The sequence below is a fragment of the Meleagris gallopavo genome, chromosome 2 (assembly GCF_905368555.1).
Source record: "Meleagris gallopavo chromosome 2, MGAL_WU_HG_1.1, whole genome shotgun sequence".
NCBI classification, from domain to species: Eukaryota; Metazoa; Chordata; class Aves; order Galliformes; family Phasianidae; genus Meleagris; species Meleagris gallopavo.
The window spans coordinates 53,613,232-53,630,035 of NC_139405.1; the positions used below are offsets into that span (position 1 = coordinate 53,613,232).

The 16,804-nt window shown below is 41.6% G+C and overlaps 1 protein-coding gene across 13 annotated transcripts in view; it reads left to right on the top strand.

Annotated features, from left to right (window-relative positions):
* Positions 1 to 13,846, top strand: part of NHSL1 (NHS like 1) — a 162,150-nt gene extending 148,304 nt beyond the window's left edge. For 11 of the 13 annotated variants that reach the window (XM_085217187.1, XM_085217186.1, XM_085217188.1 and 8 more), the window contains 3 exons: positions 4,062 to 7,487; positions 7,948 to 8,077; positions 11,576 to 13,846. In XM_085217187.1, coding sequence (XP_085073313.1) covers positions 4,062 to 7,487; positions 7,948 to 8,077; positions 11,576 to 12,299 — 4,280 coding nt within the window. In that variant the 3' untranslated portion in view covers positions 12,300 to 13,846. The remainder of the gene's footprint in view (positions 1 to 4,061; positions 7,488 to 7,947; positions 8,078 to 11,575) is intronic. The other 2 variants (XM_085217185.1, XM_085217189.1) reach the window with 1 other exon arrangement.
* The last annotated feature ends 2,958 nt before the right edge of the window (positions 13,847 to 16,804 follow it).

Sequence of the window (16,804 nt, forward strand, 5' to 3'; positions counted from 1 at the left end):
GGATGCCCCGTCCCTGGAGGTGTTCAAAGCCAGATTGGATGGGGCCCTGGGCAGCCTGGTCTGGTATTAAATGGGGAGGTTGGTGGCCCTGCCCTGTGGAAGGGGGGTTGGAGATTCATGATCCTTGATGTCCCTTCCAACCCTATGATTCTGTGAAGTAGTGGTGCCTGAATAGTAACTTGGCCAGTCTGGAAGATTGCAAGGTGGGGCATGAGAAGAAAGGAACAAATCTAGGAATGTGCCTGTGGCACAAAAGACAAATGCGTGTAGTAGAAATGATTAGTCAGAAGTAGTCTGGGAAGAGGAATTGCTTCTATATACTAGTTGAAACAAGTGATACAAACTGTGATACCAGCACCCACTTTAACCTCTCAAATCCTCAGTTTTCTCCTCCTTTCAATGCACAGGACCTTTCTGCTGTAGCAAGCTGCTGATGCCACTAGGTCTGCTAGAGTCACAGGGAGCCTTCCTTAGCTGTACCCACCCCTGGGGATTACATGTAGGCCTGTTCTTTTTTCCATTGAGTTTGTACAATTGGTCTCAGTCCCTATCATATCCATTTACCACCAGTCAGGCACATGCAGGTTGCACCAATTTTCCCTATTTTGAATCGAGTGCTTGGAGTTGTGGTATGCATTTGAACCTCTTCTCTGTGTTCTCATGCAAGAGAAGTTAAATATATTGTATGCTTTGCTTATTCTAGATACTGGATGCCCTTTGTTTGCTGCCAGGCTCTATATTGAACATGTGTTAGGGAAGAGCATTTACACTTGAGATATTACTTCAACATTTTCAGTATAGCAGGAAGAAGAAAGGAATCTAGATTTAGGTCTCCTATGATGGACATAGTGCTGACTGCAGTGCTAATGGACACAAGATAAAATGCAGACAAGTAGTACATTAACAGTTTTCAGCCATATTTATCATACCGCCTACAAAGGCAGCAAGGACCAGTCTTAGATATATATAATGAGAAGGTGTTACGGAAACAAAGGATGTTCACCTGTATCTGAAAATCAAGGCTCACAGGAAGACTCCACACATGAGGGATCTCTAGCAAGAGATCCTTCATCATTGCAGTCCATCCTTAAAATGGGATACTAAGGGGTGAAGCCAGGTTCTTGAATTGCCTTCACCTGTGCTTCCAAGGTCTTTTCTCTGGGTGTTCAATCAGGGGTTCAGGCCACGACTCAGCAGTTCCCATACACTACCGTCTTGCAGCCAGTTCTGACTTTGTCGTGTTTAGCATCTGCATCCTGATGTCTGTTTCTGCAGGGTTTTGTTTGTTTGTTTGTTGTTGCTGTCTGTTCCAACTAGATGGCTTTGTGGATTATATTTTTTTAAAAGCTCTGAGTGAATTCCAGCACTTTGGTGTTATGGAAATCTGGTAACTTCTGTGTTACTTAGTCATAAAGGTAGCAATTTTGATGTAATATTGAGTTAAGAGAGTGAGCTGCTTCATGTAATTGGTTTGTCTGTCTTCTAACTGCAGTGCCACCAAAGGCAGTTTGATTTCAAGAATTTTTGGAAAACAAACAAACAAAAACAACTTACTTTCTAGTTACTGTAAAGTAAAATAGTGCCAACCATGAAAAGCCCCTTCCCTAAACACATCCAAATAATGACAGGATCTGGCCTGTAGTTTGTACCTCTGGGCTCTTTTGCCCTCTCTTGGCAACCAGGGTTGTCAAGTTTTTGTGCTGTTGAGGCAATTTATGTTTCCATGCTTGCATTAGACTGGACCCAGGCTACATCTATGCCGGTATTAAGCACAGGGTAAGGACTGGTGCTCAGCAGCATCCTGCGCTCGCTCATGTTGCTTCCTCATTAGCAAGCTGCTCAGGCACAGCAGGAGTGTGGGTATAGTCATGCATATGGGAACAAAGCTTGGCTTGGATTGGCATGAGGAGACTTTGGTCTCTTATTTAGTAGCATAGGGGTTTTAGATATAACACCGTGTTTAATCTCGTATTTCACACGTTTTAAAGTATAATTCATATTTGCAATCAACAGTATGTCCCAATAGTGCATTCTAAAATTGGGTTTGGAAGAAAGAAGGAGGAGTTTTGCAAGTTCAGTGTTGTCCTGCTTTGCCAGTTGCCTTCCATAGCAGTAACTTTTTAAACAAGCATAAGGTATCCATGTATGTTAAGCTGCTTGTGAAGTGGACTGCTTTTAGCTTCCCTTGTGAATACAAATAGATGATGTGCTGAAATGAGGTTCTCTCGGCCTCAGGTCAGTATTTATTAGGTACACAGGAGGAAAAGTACCCCACCTTTGTGGTTATTTATGTAACTTAGTACGCAATTGTTTATCACCAGATGTTACTCATTGGCTAACAGTTGTCATTGAGGATGTCACAGCTCCTATGTATGCATATCAAAATTAGACATGCGTAATGTCTGCTTTGATGGTTTCCTCTCTCTTAACCCAAGGGAGACACTGATACTTAAAAAAAAAAGAAAAAAAAAGATGGAAAGCAAAAATAAATTATTTTTCTTACTGTGCAGTTCTTAATGACTGTACAGAATATGCAAATACCTATTTTGATTGGCTGCAGTAGTCCATCTGTTCTGACAGTATCTCATATTAGATTATCCAAGACGTTTGCCAGCATCTGAGTATCTAGCTTTGCTCTAAATCTCTACAAGAAGCAGAAAGAGGCTACATTTTCATGAGAGCAAGAGAAACCTACACAAAGCAAACTAAATGGGCTTCAAGCTGCTAAGAGACTTCTTATGTGCCTAGGGAAAAGAAGTAAACAATCTTTTTGTGTGTGCTTCTTTCATTGCAGTCTTTCCAGAGCCCTCTTTTCCTTATCCTAAATGCCTCTTGTGCCTGGCTAGAATAAGGATAATTAAATGTCTTTTAAGTAGTGTTTAAAGCTGCATGATAGGAATACCTATCCTCCTGATCCAGTTCTGTATAGTAAATACGAAAGGAGTGCAGTCCTGTTGAGTATGCTACTACATTGCTTCTGAGAGTAGCATTAAGGCAGAGATTTGAAATAACCAGTTTTCCCTGCAGTGACATATGCAGGGAACATATCCTTACAAGCATCTCCAGCAGTATGGCTGCCTCTTGTGTTTGCTATTTATAAAGTAGTGCAACTGAATTGGGAAGCAAGAGCTTTATGCAGACTGATTTTAAAGCTGTTCTCTGATTCCTGATTTTAAAAGGTACCAACACAAATGTAAATTTAAAAGAACCTGAGGATTCTTTCTGCTGACCCAGGAATAATTGTATCTTGAATTAAAGCTTTTTTTTTTTTTTTCTTTTCTTTCCATTGTCCTCGGTTTGTTTATGCCAATATGTGATTATTACATCATTAAATAAAGTACAGTTATTTTTGGTTTTCTGATGGTGCCGAGACTGGGACAGTTACAAGTACTGGAGATTTTTCTTTATGATAAATAGAAAGCAGTCATGTGGAGAAGTGTTATTTAATGGCAGTGTTTTTTTTTATCAACGTTGCTAAATCAGACACATTATTTGTGGTAAAACAATACATGTTTCAGTGTGTTAGCCTCTTTGTAGAATGGCATGGATAGCTCTCCCTGTCTGCTAAGTGGTTTTTCTGAAGCGTAATGCTTTTAAAAGGCAGATTTGATTATTCACATTAGTTTTCAGATTTCCTTCCCCTTTTCTTTATTGCATGAGGCATTAGCATGAAAGCACACTTCACATTTCTCAGGCTTTTGTCTGTTCCTGCTGCTTTGCCTCCTGGAAGTCAAACAGTGCTACTTGGTTTCTGACACAACTGATTACTATGGAAATTATTACCATGTCATAAAGAGAGGATTTCATGTGTCGAATGTGCTGTGCGAATGCAGACGGTTCTGTAAGCAGAAGGTTCCCAGTAATAAAGAAGAAGGGAAGAGAAATGCAGAAAATAGCTGTGCAAAATCCGTTGTTGCAGATTCTTCTTCAGAAGGCACAGCCTTCAAGAGATTGGGGAGCAAGCAGATTGCTGGGTTTTTTTTCTTCTTTTTTTTTTAAATCACTAAGAACATAAATGTGAATTTGTGCTTCAAGGAATAATTATTTTATTTTGACTCCAGCAGTTGGCACTGGCCAAAGTGATTTCCGAGGGCACTCGATGTATGTCCCAGATCACAGTTCCACACTAGGGCGACTAGACAGCTATCGCTCTGCTATGCAGCGGTCTGAAACCAAGGACACCAGCTGCCAAACTGAAGAAGTTAAAGTTGTGCCTCCTTCAATGAGAAGAATACGAGCACAGAAAGGACAAGGCATTGCAGCTCAGATGTCTCAGTTCTCCAGCTCATCTGGAAACATGTCTGTGATGAGTGATTCTGCTGCAGTTATATTTGCTTCTCGCCAGAATAGTGACATAGGTTTTCACAGCTTGCCTCGGGCTGGTGCAAGAGTGTCTCTGCAGTCCTTAGAACAGACCCAGAGCATCTCCAGACAGACAGAAGACATTGCTGGCACTTTGCCCCACCAGATAAGTAAACTGCAAGTGGATGATGATGTTGTGCATCTGAGAAATAATGCCACAACAGGAACTCTTTCGAGGCCAAAGTCTCAAGAGGTAAGAAGTTATGACAGCGAAAAGTCTACTAGCCCAGCATGTGTAGTCTCTCCTCATGCCACCTACTCAACAAGCGTCATACCCAATGCAACACTGTCATCCTCCTCAGAAGTTATTGCTATTCACACTGCCCAGAGCACTGGATCGCTGGATAACAAAATGAGCAGTTCTACTGTGTACGCAAAGCCAAGAGACAATCCTGTTGCCAACAATGCAATAAGTGGGAAAGAAGATCACCATTCTTCAAGTGGTAACTGGAGTGAGAGTAGCTCCACACGTCACTCACAGACTTCAGATACTATCCCATCTAATACTGTCATGTTTCTTTCTCTTGGTGACTCTGCTGTCTCTCTGAGCACTCCTGGAAACGTAGAGGCTGGTTCTCAGAGTGTGAACTACAGCTGTAGAAGCAATCTTGCTTTACCAAACCAGTCCCAGGACAGTGATGGTAGGAGTGAATCTAGCTACTCAGGGGAGCGAATGCAAGGTGCAGTGAGCAGCTCAGAGCACTGGCTATACAAGTCTGCAGAAAATAGTGAGACTGCATCATGCAAGGTAGCTTGTACCACACCAGGCTGTGCCACTCCTGGCAGCAACCTTAGCAGCAGCAGCCTGGAGAGGACGTCAGTCAAAGAAGATTCCACTTCTCTGTATTCTGTAGACCATGATGGTTATTACAGTTCTATGAGCATGGACTCTGGACTGAAGTCAGACATGCCATGCTATAGTACTAATGGTTTTGGGAATCCCAGAGACAGTGTGATTAATGTCTTTGAGGCAAAGGAGAAGAAACATCAAGATGACCAGCCAGGCCAAGGTGAAAAATCCCTTGCAAGAAACATCTCTCTAAAGAAGGCAAAGAAGCCGCCTTTACCACCATCTAGAACAGACTCACTCAGAAGGGTACCCAAGAAGAAAGCTCAGTCCAATGGACAGGTACTTGATGAAACCCTCATTGCCACCCTCCAGCATTCTCTTCAGTTGAATCTCAAGTGCAAAAATGGCAGCTCCCCTTCCCAGAGCCCCTGCAGTGACTATGAAGATCCCTGGGTGTTGCGCTCTCGCAGCCAAAGCTCAGTCAGTGCAAGCAGCAGCATGATGTCCACTACTGCCCCAAACCTGTACTCCATTTGCACAGTCACTCCCTCTCAGAGTGAAACAAGCAGCATCAAGTCGGAGTATGCTGACCAGTGGGGTTACTACAGTGACTATGGTGCAGTGGCAGATGACCAGATGAAGTCTCCAGTGACCCATTCTGCCAGTACCTCTTCTGCTCTCAGTGATTACAGCATCAGCCACTTCAGTGATGGCTCAAGGGCTTCTGTGCCACAAGTGCCCACTGGACTGGCCAAACCAAAGAGCACTTCTCCAGAGAAGTCCCACCGAGTCACATCACCATCCAGTGGGTATTCCAGCCAATCCAATACACCCACTGCACTTACTCCAGTGCCTGTGTTTCTAAAATCTGCGTCATCAGGAAATGGGAAATCCAAGCTGAAACCTAAAGTGCCTGAAAGGAAATCTTCTCTTCTGTCTTCAGTCTCCATTTCTTCATCCTCCACTTCTCTTTCTTCAAATACTTCTACTGAAGGGAGTGTGAGTGTGAAGAAATTGGAACCCCCAAGTTCTCCTCCAGATTCTGGTGCACCTCCTCCTCCACCTCCTCTTCCAGCACCTCCTCCACACTGCCTTGAGCTCTCTCCTCCCTCTTCCCCTCCTCCTCCTCCAGCAGAAGCTGTGGATCTATCACCATTGCCAGCTTCTCCCACATTTCCCCCCCCTCCACCAGAAGCCGACGTAAATTCTTCCTTTGCTCACAGTGTCCAGTGGTTACCCCAAGAAGCTTCCATCAGTTCATACTCCTCCCCTGTTCCTCCTCCTCCTATTTTCCCTTTAGTTGTCCCACCACCAGCACCACCTCTTGATCCCAAACTGACAAAAGGTGCAATGATATGCCCGCAGTATTCATTTAAGAAATACGATCAGGAAGATTCTTGCTACAATGCTGTGAAACAGCCATTCAGCAAGCAAGATGCATCAAGACCTGTGATGCCCTTAGTAACCACCAAAGCATTGCAAATGGTGCAGCTGAGGTCTATCAAAAAAGCAACAGAAGGGGACTCGTCACCTGAATCTGCTTCTGAAACCATTTCTCAGGAAAAGGGTGTTGTAAGTTCATCATCGCAGTCTTCCCTAAGGCCATCACTCTCACTAAGACTCAGTAACAGCTTAGGTGAAGAGGAGATGAAGATTCATGGCAATTCATTTAAAAACTCACCTCAAACACTGGCTCAGACTTCTCCTCTGATGCTCTCTGACAACATGCCCAAGCTTGAGAGCGATCAAAATTCTGCAGTTACCACAGGTCTAAACAAGTCTTTGGAACCGGATTCCCTAGGGTCAGCTCCAGAAGCCACACCTAGGTCCCCAGTGCGGAGTGAAGACTTCCATTCTGGCATGCCACTGCAGGGGTCACCAGCATCTCCAGACAAGACTCAGGTCGTTTTGCCAAACAAGAAGCCACCTCCCATTTCAAAGAAACCCAAACTGTTCCTCGTTGTACCACCTCCACAGTTAGATCTCACAGTGGAGAAAATAGCTGAAGTGAGTGATACTGTCAGATGCACATCAAGCCCGACTAAGAGAGACGCTGTACTTACACACTGCGAGGAGGCGAGAAATTGCCTTACAGATGGACTCAGCTCCAGCAAGATGGACTCTGGCAGCCTGGTTCCTGAGGGAGGAGCTGCCGGAGTCACCTTCTCTGAAGCAGTGGGAGCTGGTGCCTTTGTGGTACAGCCCGCTGCATCACCAGTTCAAGAGGAGCCCAGGCAAGAGGAGCAATCGGCTTTTGATGAAGGAAGCAGCTCAGGCAGCAGCCAAGACAGTGGCAGTAATACTGAAGTACACCTGTCTCAGGAGAACGAAAGTGGTGAGTCTGCTTTCTCTGACTCTTCTTCCGACGTAACAATAACTGTGCTAAAGAAGATGGGGAGTGAGGATAGCTGTTGTAGCATTCATCTAGTCTTCTGTAGAGACAAGGAGCTCTTGCAATAGTTAGAGCTGAAAGCCTAAGGGAAGTTGCAGGATTAATACTTGTTCCAATTCTATTCTGTCTTCTCCCTATTGCAGACAGGGAAATAAAAAGGATGCTTTATTTAACTGTGCTAGCAATAAAACATCCTATGAAGAAATGGTTAGCTTTGTTAATTTTGTTTGCATTTTAATGCAAATGATAAAAATACTCTTTCAGTATTGTATTCTGCGTGTGTCTGTACAAGCAAAGGCATTTCATGCAGTGCAATTTCTGAAGCAAAGAAGGGTGGTTTCAAGATTATAAACCAGTTGGTTCCCAAGGCAGACTGACAATATTGTTCATTATTTCTGTGCAGCCGAGGTGTTTGAATCAGAAACAGCAAGTAGTTCATTCCTGCCAAGCAATAATTATGGGGAAGAGACGGACGGAGTGGCAACACCAGCGAGACCGAGGACTACTGAGGATCTTTTCGCAGCCATTCACAGGTACTGCAGAAATTGCCCATTCCATACTGTCTGGTCCATTATTTCTCTCAAAAATTAATTGACGTTGTTTTACTAAAACACCCCATTACATGGCATTGCTTTAACTGAAAGCACATATTTATCGGCTTTCTACTAAGACTGTAGACAAAAAACGTATGGAAAAGAGCTTGTGTTTTATTGCTTTACAAATGTATTTGATCTATTCTGAACTAAAAGCTACCTGATTAAATCAATACAGATTGCATAATGAATATCCTGCCCTTTAAATATCAAGTTACATCTAATATTTATTGTACTGTTCTCAACCTGCCATATTAACTCTACTGTTGCTTTTTCTGTGTAGCTTTTTGTTTTCATTCTTGTTCTCCATCTCTTTTTACTCTCCGCTGCTTATATGGTGCAGTTTGGGACAGAGGCTCAACGCTAATGCTTCATGGCAAGCGTGGCTGAAACTGGCAAGTAACACAACATGTCAGTCATATGGCAAAACATATGGCAAACGCTGGATTATAGTTTGCCATAATCCAGCCTGAAGTCGGGTGTTTTGTGTCAAACTGGTTCATGAATGAAATGTGCAAAACTGGCTCTTATTAATGTCATTATTCATTTCCCTTAAAAACAAAATAGGCAACTCATTTCCTGTGCTGTTCTCGTTAGGCTTGGAAAAAAAAAAAAGCTACAAAATACAAAATGAAACGTGTGCACCATTTAAACAGTACACACAGAAGACCGTTACCGCTCTCTGAACTACTGAGCTTGCATTTAGAGTAGAATGAGTGTAGTGGTAGTGCCATCTTGTGGCTCTTTCTTTTACTTCAAAATCTGGAGGGGCCATTCTCTTGGTCGCAGAAGTGCTCAGTGGAATCCATATATGTTTAGCTGTGTTTCTAGTCAGTTTGCACATATGTGCATGACTTCTGCATCAGGAATAGTAAGGGATGGAAAAAGTCTTTTTGTGAGAACGCAGCTGGGATTTAGGAAATGTTACCAAAATTACGTATATATAATATTACATAAAGTTTACATATGTATAATACTGACCTTTTATAACTTACTGTTATCTCTTAGGATTTGGCCTTGTGGAGCTGTTCTAAAAATGGCTTGTTGCAATCATGCTGCATGGCGTTCACTAGGACTGCGACATGTCTGTTTTTAGAATGAAGTGTTCTGGCCACTGATCTTTTCCATTATGTATGCAGATAGAGAGTGGATCTGTGTGTGTGTGTGTGCACATACTTGGAATTCCTGATTTTATGGGGAAATGGACAATGGAACTGGATGTGACTTAGTTGAAACTGCTTGACACATTTGTTGTAAAGACCTTGCTTTTGTTGGCTTTAGACTTGAACCACTACCCTTCTTGGTTGAAAAATGTTCCCTCTCCACCTTATTTCTAAAAGGTCTCATTTCAGTAATTGGCACTCCTGAATGTGTGCTTTGGAGTAGGACAAGAAATTTAGTTGTATGTACGTCAAAGGTAGGAAGAAAAATCTAAGTTTAAGAAACAGTTTTGTTCAAATACGTCTCCTATCTATGTCTGAAAAGCCACCAAAACCAAATTTGGTTCTTAATTTTAAGTCTGCCATAATTTATACATGCTGAGAAAAATTGCTTAGGTGGGGACAGCAAACTGACCATTCCGCTCTGCATTCACTGTGTTGTTGAGTTACTTCAAGTCAGAATAACCAATTTTTTCCCCGCAGATCTTTGAAATTGAGTTTTGCTCTATATTTCTTTGGAATTTAATTTAATTTTTGGCAGCAACACAACCTCAGTTCTGGAGTGTTTAAAGATACCCATAGGCAGCCAGAATCCTACTGAAGGGAAGTCTGTGCCATGTAACACAAGTATACGTTCACACACAGCTTTACAGAGCATCCAAGCAACAAATCCACTTGCTACCTGTGGTACTGACACACGGTTAAATCCATGCAATATGCTAATGTTTGCCACTACCAAAATAACAGTTCTATCCTTATGTTATCTTCTGTTGTCCTTTCAGCCTGAGCATGTCAGTTTTACACTCTTCTTTCAGAAAGAAAAGTGGTGGCAGGGGTGGCAGCTGAAAATTGCAGCTGTTGTAGTTGCCTGTGGGAAGTACCACAAGTGATCTATTTGTGAACTTCACCTCTTAGAGAAACAGAATGCTTCCTAAGTCTTGGCAGTTCATGGCAATGACTGTTGCTGCCACCCACTTAGCTGATGGATTCTGTTCCTTTGTTTTGTACTTTTCTCTCAGTAAGCTGCAATGCATAAAGACATTTGAGCTTGCCTTGGCAAAACCTCAAACTCTTTAAGAGAAAGTATGGCTAAAAATCACATGAAGTAGGAACTCGTTTCACCAGGGGAACAGTCAGCATTGAATATGCTGGATAAAAATTAATATGGAATTATAGCATGACAATCTTGTTTTTGTATCAAGTCTGCTAACTTGCTTTAAATTTTTGGCAAAAAAGTATGGGTAAAAATAGCATTTATTCAATCTTTTTTAACTTATTCTTGTTTAGTCTACAAGAGAGAGAATAAACATAAAAATAAGCAGCATTACTACAGATAAGCAGCATTAGTACAGATAGGAGGCATGTAATACATTCCTTTCTTTAAGATATTATTCTAACTATGGAAAAATGTGGAAATAGAACTCCAGTTTCCACTTATTTCCAGTTCTATGATTGTTTCTTAATTTTATTTTTGTTACTTTTGTTTTCATTAAACTAAAACCACTGGGCCACCTTCATTTGGGAAAATAAAATTCAGTCAGGAACTTCACCTCTTCTTCATTTAATCAAAAAGTTGGTAAAGCACCAACAGGACTGTAATTTTTTTTCTGTGTATCTTATTTAGAAACTGGAAGGCTCAGTTTTCACTCTTCATGTTTGGGTTTATGGATGGATAGTTAGGATCTGCTTTGTTTATTTGACCTTATCTGTAGGAATAAGGCATTGCAACATCTTTTTGTAAAGGCAGGTGCACTGAACTACACTGCCAGTTCTCCAGGGAAGATAAATGAAACAGCAAAACAGGCCAACAACAACAAAAAGCAAAAACAAAGCAAAACAAACCCCACAACAACCCACAAAAAAAAAAAAAAAATCCCCACAAAAAAAGCCCAAGATATTTGATGGCATATTTTTAATCAAGAGAAATCACATTGAGGATTATCTTCATAATTAATTAATCTTAGCAGTTTCGGTACTGACTCCAAAAAGCCTAATTTGCTAAACAGATTCAGTGTTTAGACATCAGACTTCTATAGTTTCATTGTTGCAGATTTGCAGAAAAAGAATAATAAATGTAGCTTTACCTCCCATACTTGCATTAAAGGCGATGCAGTTTTGGTGGTGTTCTTCCTCATATTTTAGATTTAGATTACTTCTCCCCTTTCCCTCTCTCGCCTGTAGCTTAATTCATTGTCATCCCTCTAAGCCGAGTTTAATTAGGAGTGGTAAAAAATTTCATGTTTTTGTTTTGTTTTTCTTGTTTGTTTTTCAAACTCAGATCCAAAAGGAAAGTCCTTGGCCGTAAAGATTCTGAGGACGATCGTACCCGCAACCATTCTCCTTCACCCCCCGTAACACCCACTGGTGCTTCCCCAACCTTATCTACCCTCAAACAGGCAGGATCTATTCAGAGAAGCGTTCGCAAGAGCAGCACCAGCAACGACAACTTCAAAGCCCTGCTGCTGAAGAAAGGGAGTCGCTGTGACACCAGTTCCCGCATGTCAGCAGCAGAGATGTTGAAGCACACGGATCCACGGTTCCATCGAGCCAAGGCGGATGCCTCTCCTGACCTTTCCGACAGCCCTGCCAGCTGCTCACCCAGCAAGAGCAAACGGGCCCAAGAGGAGTGGGCCAAGAGTGAAGGCCTGATGCCGAGGAGCATGTCCCTCTCCAGCACTAGGTACGGCCGATCACGAACACCACCCTCTGCTGCCAGCAGCAAGTACAATGTTCGCAACCGCATCCAGAGCAGCCCCATGACTGTGATTAGCGAAGGAGATGGGGAAGTGGTGGAGCAGTCAGAGAGCAGGGCCCAAAGGACTTTGGATGAGCAGCAAGAGAGGCAGCTTGATGTATTTAACAGTGATGAAATAGACATGAGTGACTTTTCGTATTCTGAGGAGCCAGACTGCAAGGAGACCTTGGATCCAACTCATCTGGACTTAATGACTCAGCCGGGTACTTCGAGGAAGTACCTAAGTCCTTCAGCTGAAGAAAGTTAAGAGGCAGTGACAGATGGCGTTGGATATTAGTCTAGAAAATGACAAAGGACTAGATTCCAGAAGAAAGCCCAGATCAGGACAAGTTTACTTCGCTGAGCATTTACTCCATGAACTGCATGTGTGTGTTTAAATGCTGAAGCAACGGTAGTTCTGCATGGTTGGGGTGGGGTGGGGAGGACTTGCTTTGAATGAGTGGTCTGTGGCTTAAAGAAATTAACAGCTGAAACTGTTGTGTGAAGCCTTAGAAGTCCTCTTGGGGGCGGGAGTAGGGGAGTTTTCTCAGAGCCTGTAGGGGTGTGAAGTTTTTCTTTTTCTTGAGACTGCAATTGTGCAAGTAAAATTTAAAAGTAAGCCTGCTAAAGAGGAAGAGGAAGGCTTCTGTGGTATAAGATGGACATCTGCTTGAAAAGTATTGTTAGTGCAGTGTAGTGCATTTGTTAAGCAGAGAGGTAGGATGAGGATCCTGTGGAAGGTAGTAGGGTTGGTGCTGGGGCCACGTGGCTTCTTATCCAGGTATGTCCCAGCATTAGATGAAGTGTGTCCTGCTAATGCCAGTAGGTCACCATGTTAGAATTGGTCCAGGGTACTTTGTTTTTTCCTGAGGGAAAATGGAACACAAGTTGACGTAGATAAAGGGAGCCAAGTTTTCTAACTCAGCACTGGCTGCTATGCAGCCACACACATACACTTGGGGAAACACTCATTTCCAGGTGAACTGCTTCCTTGGCCGGAGTATTCCCTTAGAGAACTGGAAAAACTGGATATGTGCAGAGGATATGAGCAGACAAGGGAAGTGGGAAAGGAATTAAGCAGTATACTGCCAGAGTTTGGAACGGTTAAGCTTCTGAATTCTAAAATGGAATTTGAGAACTTGCACTACAGGTCTGTAGGTGAAGCCTATCTTTCAGAATTGAAACTTGGGAGTTACGTTTTGCCAGAAGTCTTTCTTCCATTTGTCAAAACGGAAGAGCTATTACTTTTCATCACTTGAAATATGAATACTTGCTAACTTTTGGTTACCAAAGAATAAGTTACAGTTATTTTCCTTTTTGATTTGCCTGCAGTATTTCTTTTCTTTTTTTAACCTTAATAATTTAGTGAAGTTCGTTTTTATTGTGTATTTTACAGATAATAAAAACATTTAACGGTTTTCCAATTGTAAAGAAGACCATTAATTGAAACTGAAATATTGGCTGGAGTTTTTGGTTCTTAGTAGGAATTAAGGTTTTAACTTGTAAGAAGAATTCTGCATCGTTTGATGGCGTGAGCAGTTTTGTATTGTTTGTAAATATTGAAAGTTGTTAAAATATCTTTTGATCTCCCTACTGTAGAATTTATACATTTTTAGATTGCTTTTAAAAAGAAAAAGCACTCTTTGTAGATTATTTATTTTAGAGAAATATGCTTGTAATCTCTTTCTTCATTCCTTTACTTGTTAGTAATGTAAATTTCAGGGGCCTTTGTTTAACTCTTCCCTTCTCAAGAGGGGAATAGTGATGAAAATGCTGTGACTTTGCTTCAATAAAGAAGGCGGCTGCCAGTTGCCATATTGTCTTTTGAGTTGATTAAAATCTCCTTCAAAAGATGTGTCCAGCGGTGTATGGCAACACATTGAATGCCACAGACCATGCATCCAACTACTAATCTACAGTTTTCATTGCAAAAGTTACTAACTCCATTTAGAAGCATAACTAAAGAATACTTACATATCCATCCCATTTTGGCATGTCAATGCTGAGACTAAAAAACCTGAAATAATAAGCTTTTTCCAGTATCATTTGTGAGGTATCTACTACTTCTTACTTGCAACCTGTCCCAGAAAACTAAAACTGTTGGAGAACCAGATTATAAGCAGAGTGAGAGAGAGGTGGAAAGTGAATCCGGCTGCACAGCAAGGGTGGGACTAACTGGTGCACAGCAAACTTTCTACCGTTCGTACATGCTATTGGAACCATTGGATTTTTGGAGCTAAATAAAAACCTAACTGGGCAAAATAGAGTATTTCAGCTATTATTAATAATCTGAATTAGATACAACTGCTAGATGTCTACTGACATCCTTTGGTGTTTTTCTCAGAGCTGTGATCACATTAAACAGAGAGCACAGGAGAGTGCATGGAGCACTTTTAAGTAGGTACTTCCCTTCTCAAAGCTGTGTGTGCTTGTTGTTTTGTCCTCATGCCTCCAACTCGATGGGAAAGTACTCAGGCTTTGCTTTGTTGTTTGCAATTAGGGAAATAGTCTGAGTGCAAACGTGCAGTATTGGAGAAAGCTGTGATTCTGTTGTCTGCAACTTCTGCAATGCTTTGCAGCATTTAACCAAAAATACATTTTTTTAAGTGCCCCTGGGAAGGAGCCTGGCCTTTTTGTTTGCCAGATGCTGGCCATTTGATAAGTTCTTATAGGTGAAATGGGAAACTTTGGAAAGTTGTGGCTTACGTGTAGATGCAGGTAGGTGGGATTAAAGTTAAATGTAGCATGAGCTGAATTTCTTCTTCTACTGCAGCTTGCCTCAGTGCTCATGTAAAGCTCACATTTGGTGTGTGTTTGATCTGAGGCTCAGGCTCTGACTAGTGTGCAGAAGGCAGCGTTTATGTAACCCTACTGAAGTTGCTACAGGACTACATTTAACATAGTATAGGATGTAAAATGTGTACAGTGCACTAAAATATATTTACTAGTGCTTATAATTATATTCATATAGGCAATTGATGTAACTGTCACCACATCATCTATCCTTTGCAGCCAGTTCAGAATTGGTACCTCAGATTTTTCCAGCTATGTTGTTCTCAACTCCAGTGTTTGCTGCTGAACTCAGCCTCAGAGCACAGCAGCTTTAGGCTGTGCTTACAGAACTGGCAGCAACTCTGGCATGTATGTAATTATGGTAAGGAAAATGTATTTTATGTCATATATCCAACTTCAGAGTTAATTTCTTCTATTATAGTCTTCATGTATAGGAAGGATTTGCAATTGTGGTGATCCTGGTGGTCAACAAGTATAGATTAAGTTTGGGAAACTTCTGCTAAAGACATCCAGAGCCCTTGGAGTGGAGAAAGACTAGGGAAACTTCTGCCATGCTAAAGAAGTCTGGTGTCATCCTGATGAGTAATCATACTATTACCAGGCTTGTTCATAGTTCACAGTCGGTTTACAGTTCTCCTCTAAAATAAGAATTGTTATTGAAGGTAGAGCTGAGATTAATATGTTTTTCCTTCTATTGTGAATGTTTACTTCACCATTTTCCTATATTTTGCTTCCCTTCACTATGTTCAAAGTTCATTCTTACTCATATCGAATGTATGCAGCCCAAACTCCCCTTAGTATTTAAGCCCTTAAATTATTAAAAGGTATTACATCCATAAGGCTGTGTGGTATTTACAAGTTTTCACTGTATATACAGTGAAGAGAGGGGAATTGATTAATTGAAATGAAGGATGGTTGTGCAAGGAGCAATAGCTTGGTGAGAGGAGGCTTGGAAGGCTACTGGAACCCAGTGAAAAGAATTCAGAAAGAGGTGGATTTGATGAAGAGGTGGTTTTGAGGAACCAGGATGCTGGTTCATGTGTAAGGCTGTTGGAAAGAAGGCACAGAATAATGGCTGAAAAGGTGAAGTAGGGAGATTTCTGAGAAGTGCAGCGAATGCAAGGAGTGATGGTGAGATATTAGGCAGACAGGCTAATGCAGATATAAAGTTTCAGGTAGTGCAGGAGAGATAAAAGGGCAAATTAACAGTTGGATAGTTGCAATAAGGGGAAAGAAAAAATGTAGCCTTAAGTCTTTATTCACAGTATGAAGGGCATGGAAGGCAAAGTCAGTCAAACGTGGATAAGCGTTTCAGAAAAGGAAAAGGCGAAGTTGTGTGAGCTTAGAGAAGTAATAGGCTGAAGTGAGGAAACATCAGACAATACTGGGCAGGCAGCTGCAGGCTCGAGCTCAACAGTTGAGAGGGCTCCGTGTACAAGAGGGAAAGAATATGGGATCAGAGAGGCTAATGCTCACATTCAGGTCTACCAACATCCCCATGTCCATGGTTCCCACAGACTGGCTGCGGTTCTCCAGAATCACTGTACTCCAGTACTTGCTAAACATTATCAGTTCCTGGACTGAAGAGAGGTTATTTGTGCACAGGAATAAATGTCTTCATAGTAATGCAAACTAATATATCTTGTCAGGTATTCTTCAGATCCCACAGAGTTCTGGAAAAGCCATTTATAGCAGCAGTCACTGCTCCAACCAAACATTTGCTTCAGTGCATTAAGTGGTTCAAAATGATGTATTTGCCTGCTTCTATAAGAGAAGATTAAAAGGATGGATTTCTCCAACAATAAAGTGTTAAAAAAATTGGAGTGGTAATGAGGAATTATTTTATCTGTTTTATTTAAATGAACTTCAGTACTCTTAAGTGCATACGTGAGTACTCACAAAGACATATATTATGTTATCTTTCTGGTTTTCTCTGTTATACTTTATTTGCTGAATCAATTTCAGAAGTTACTCCTTTCA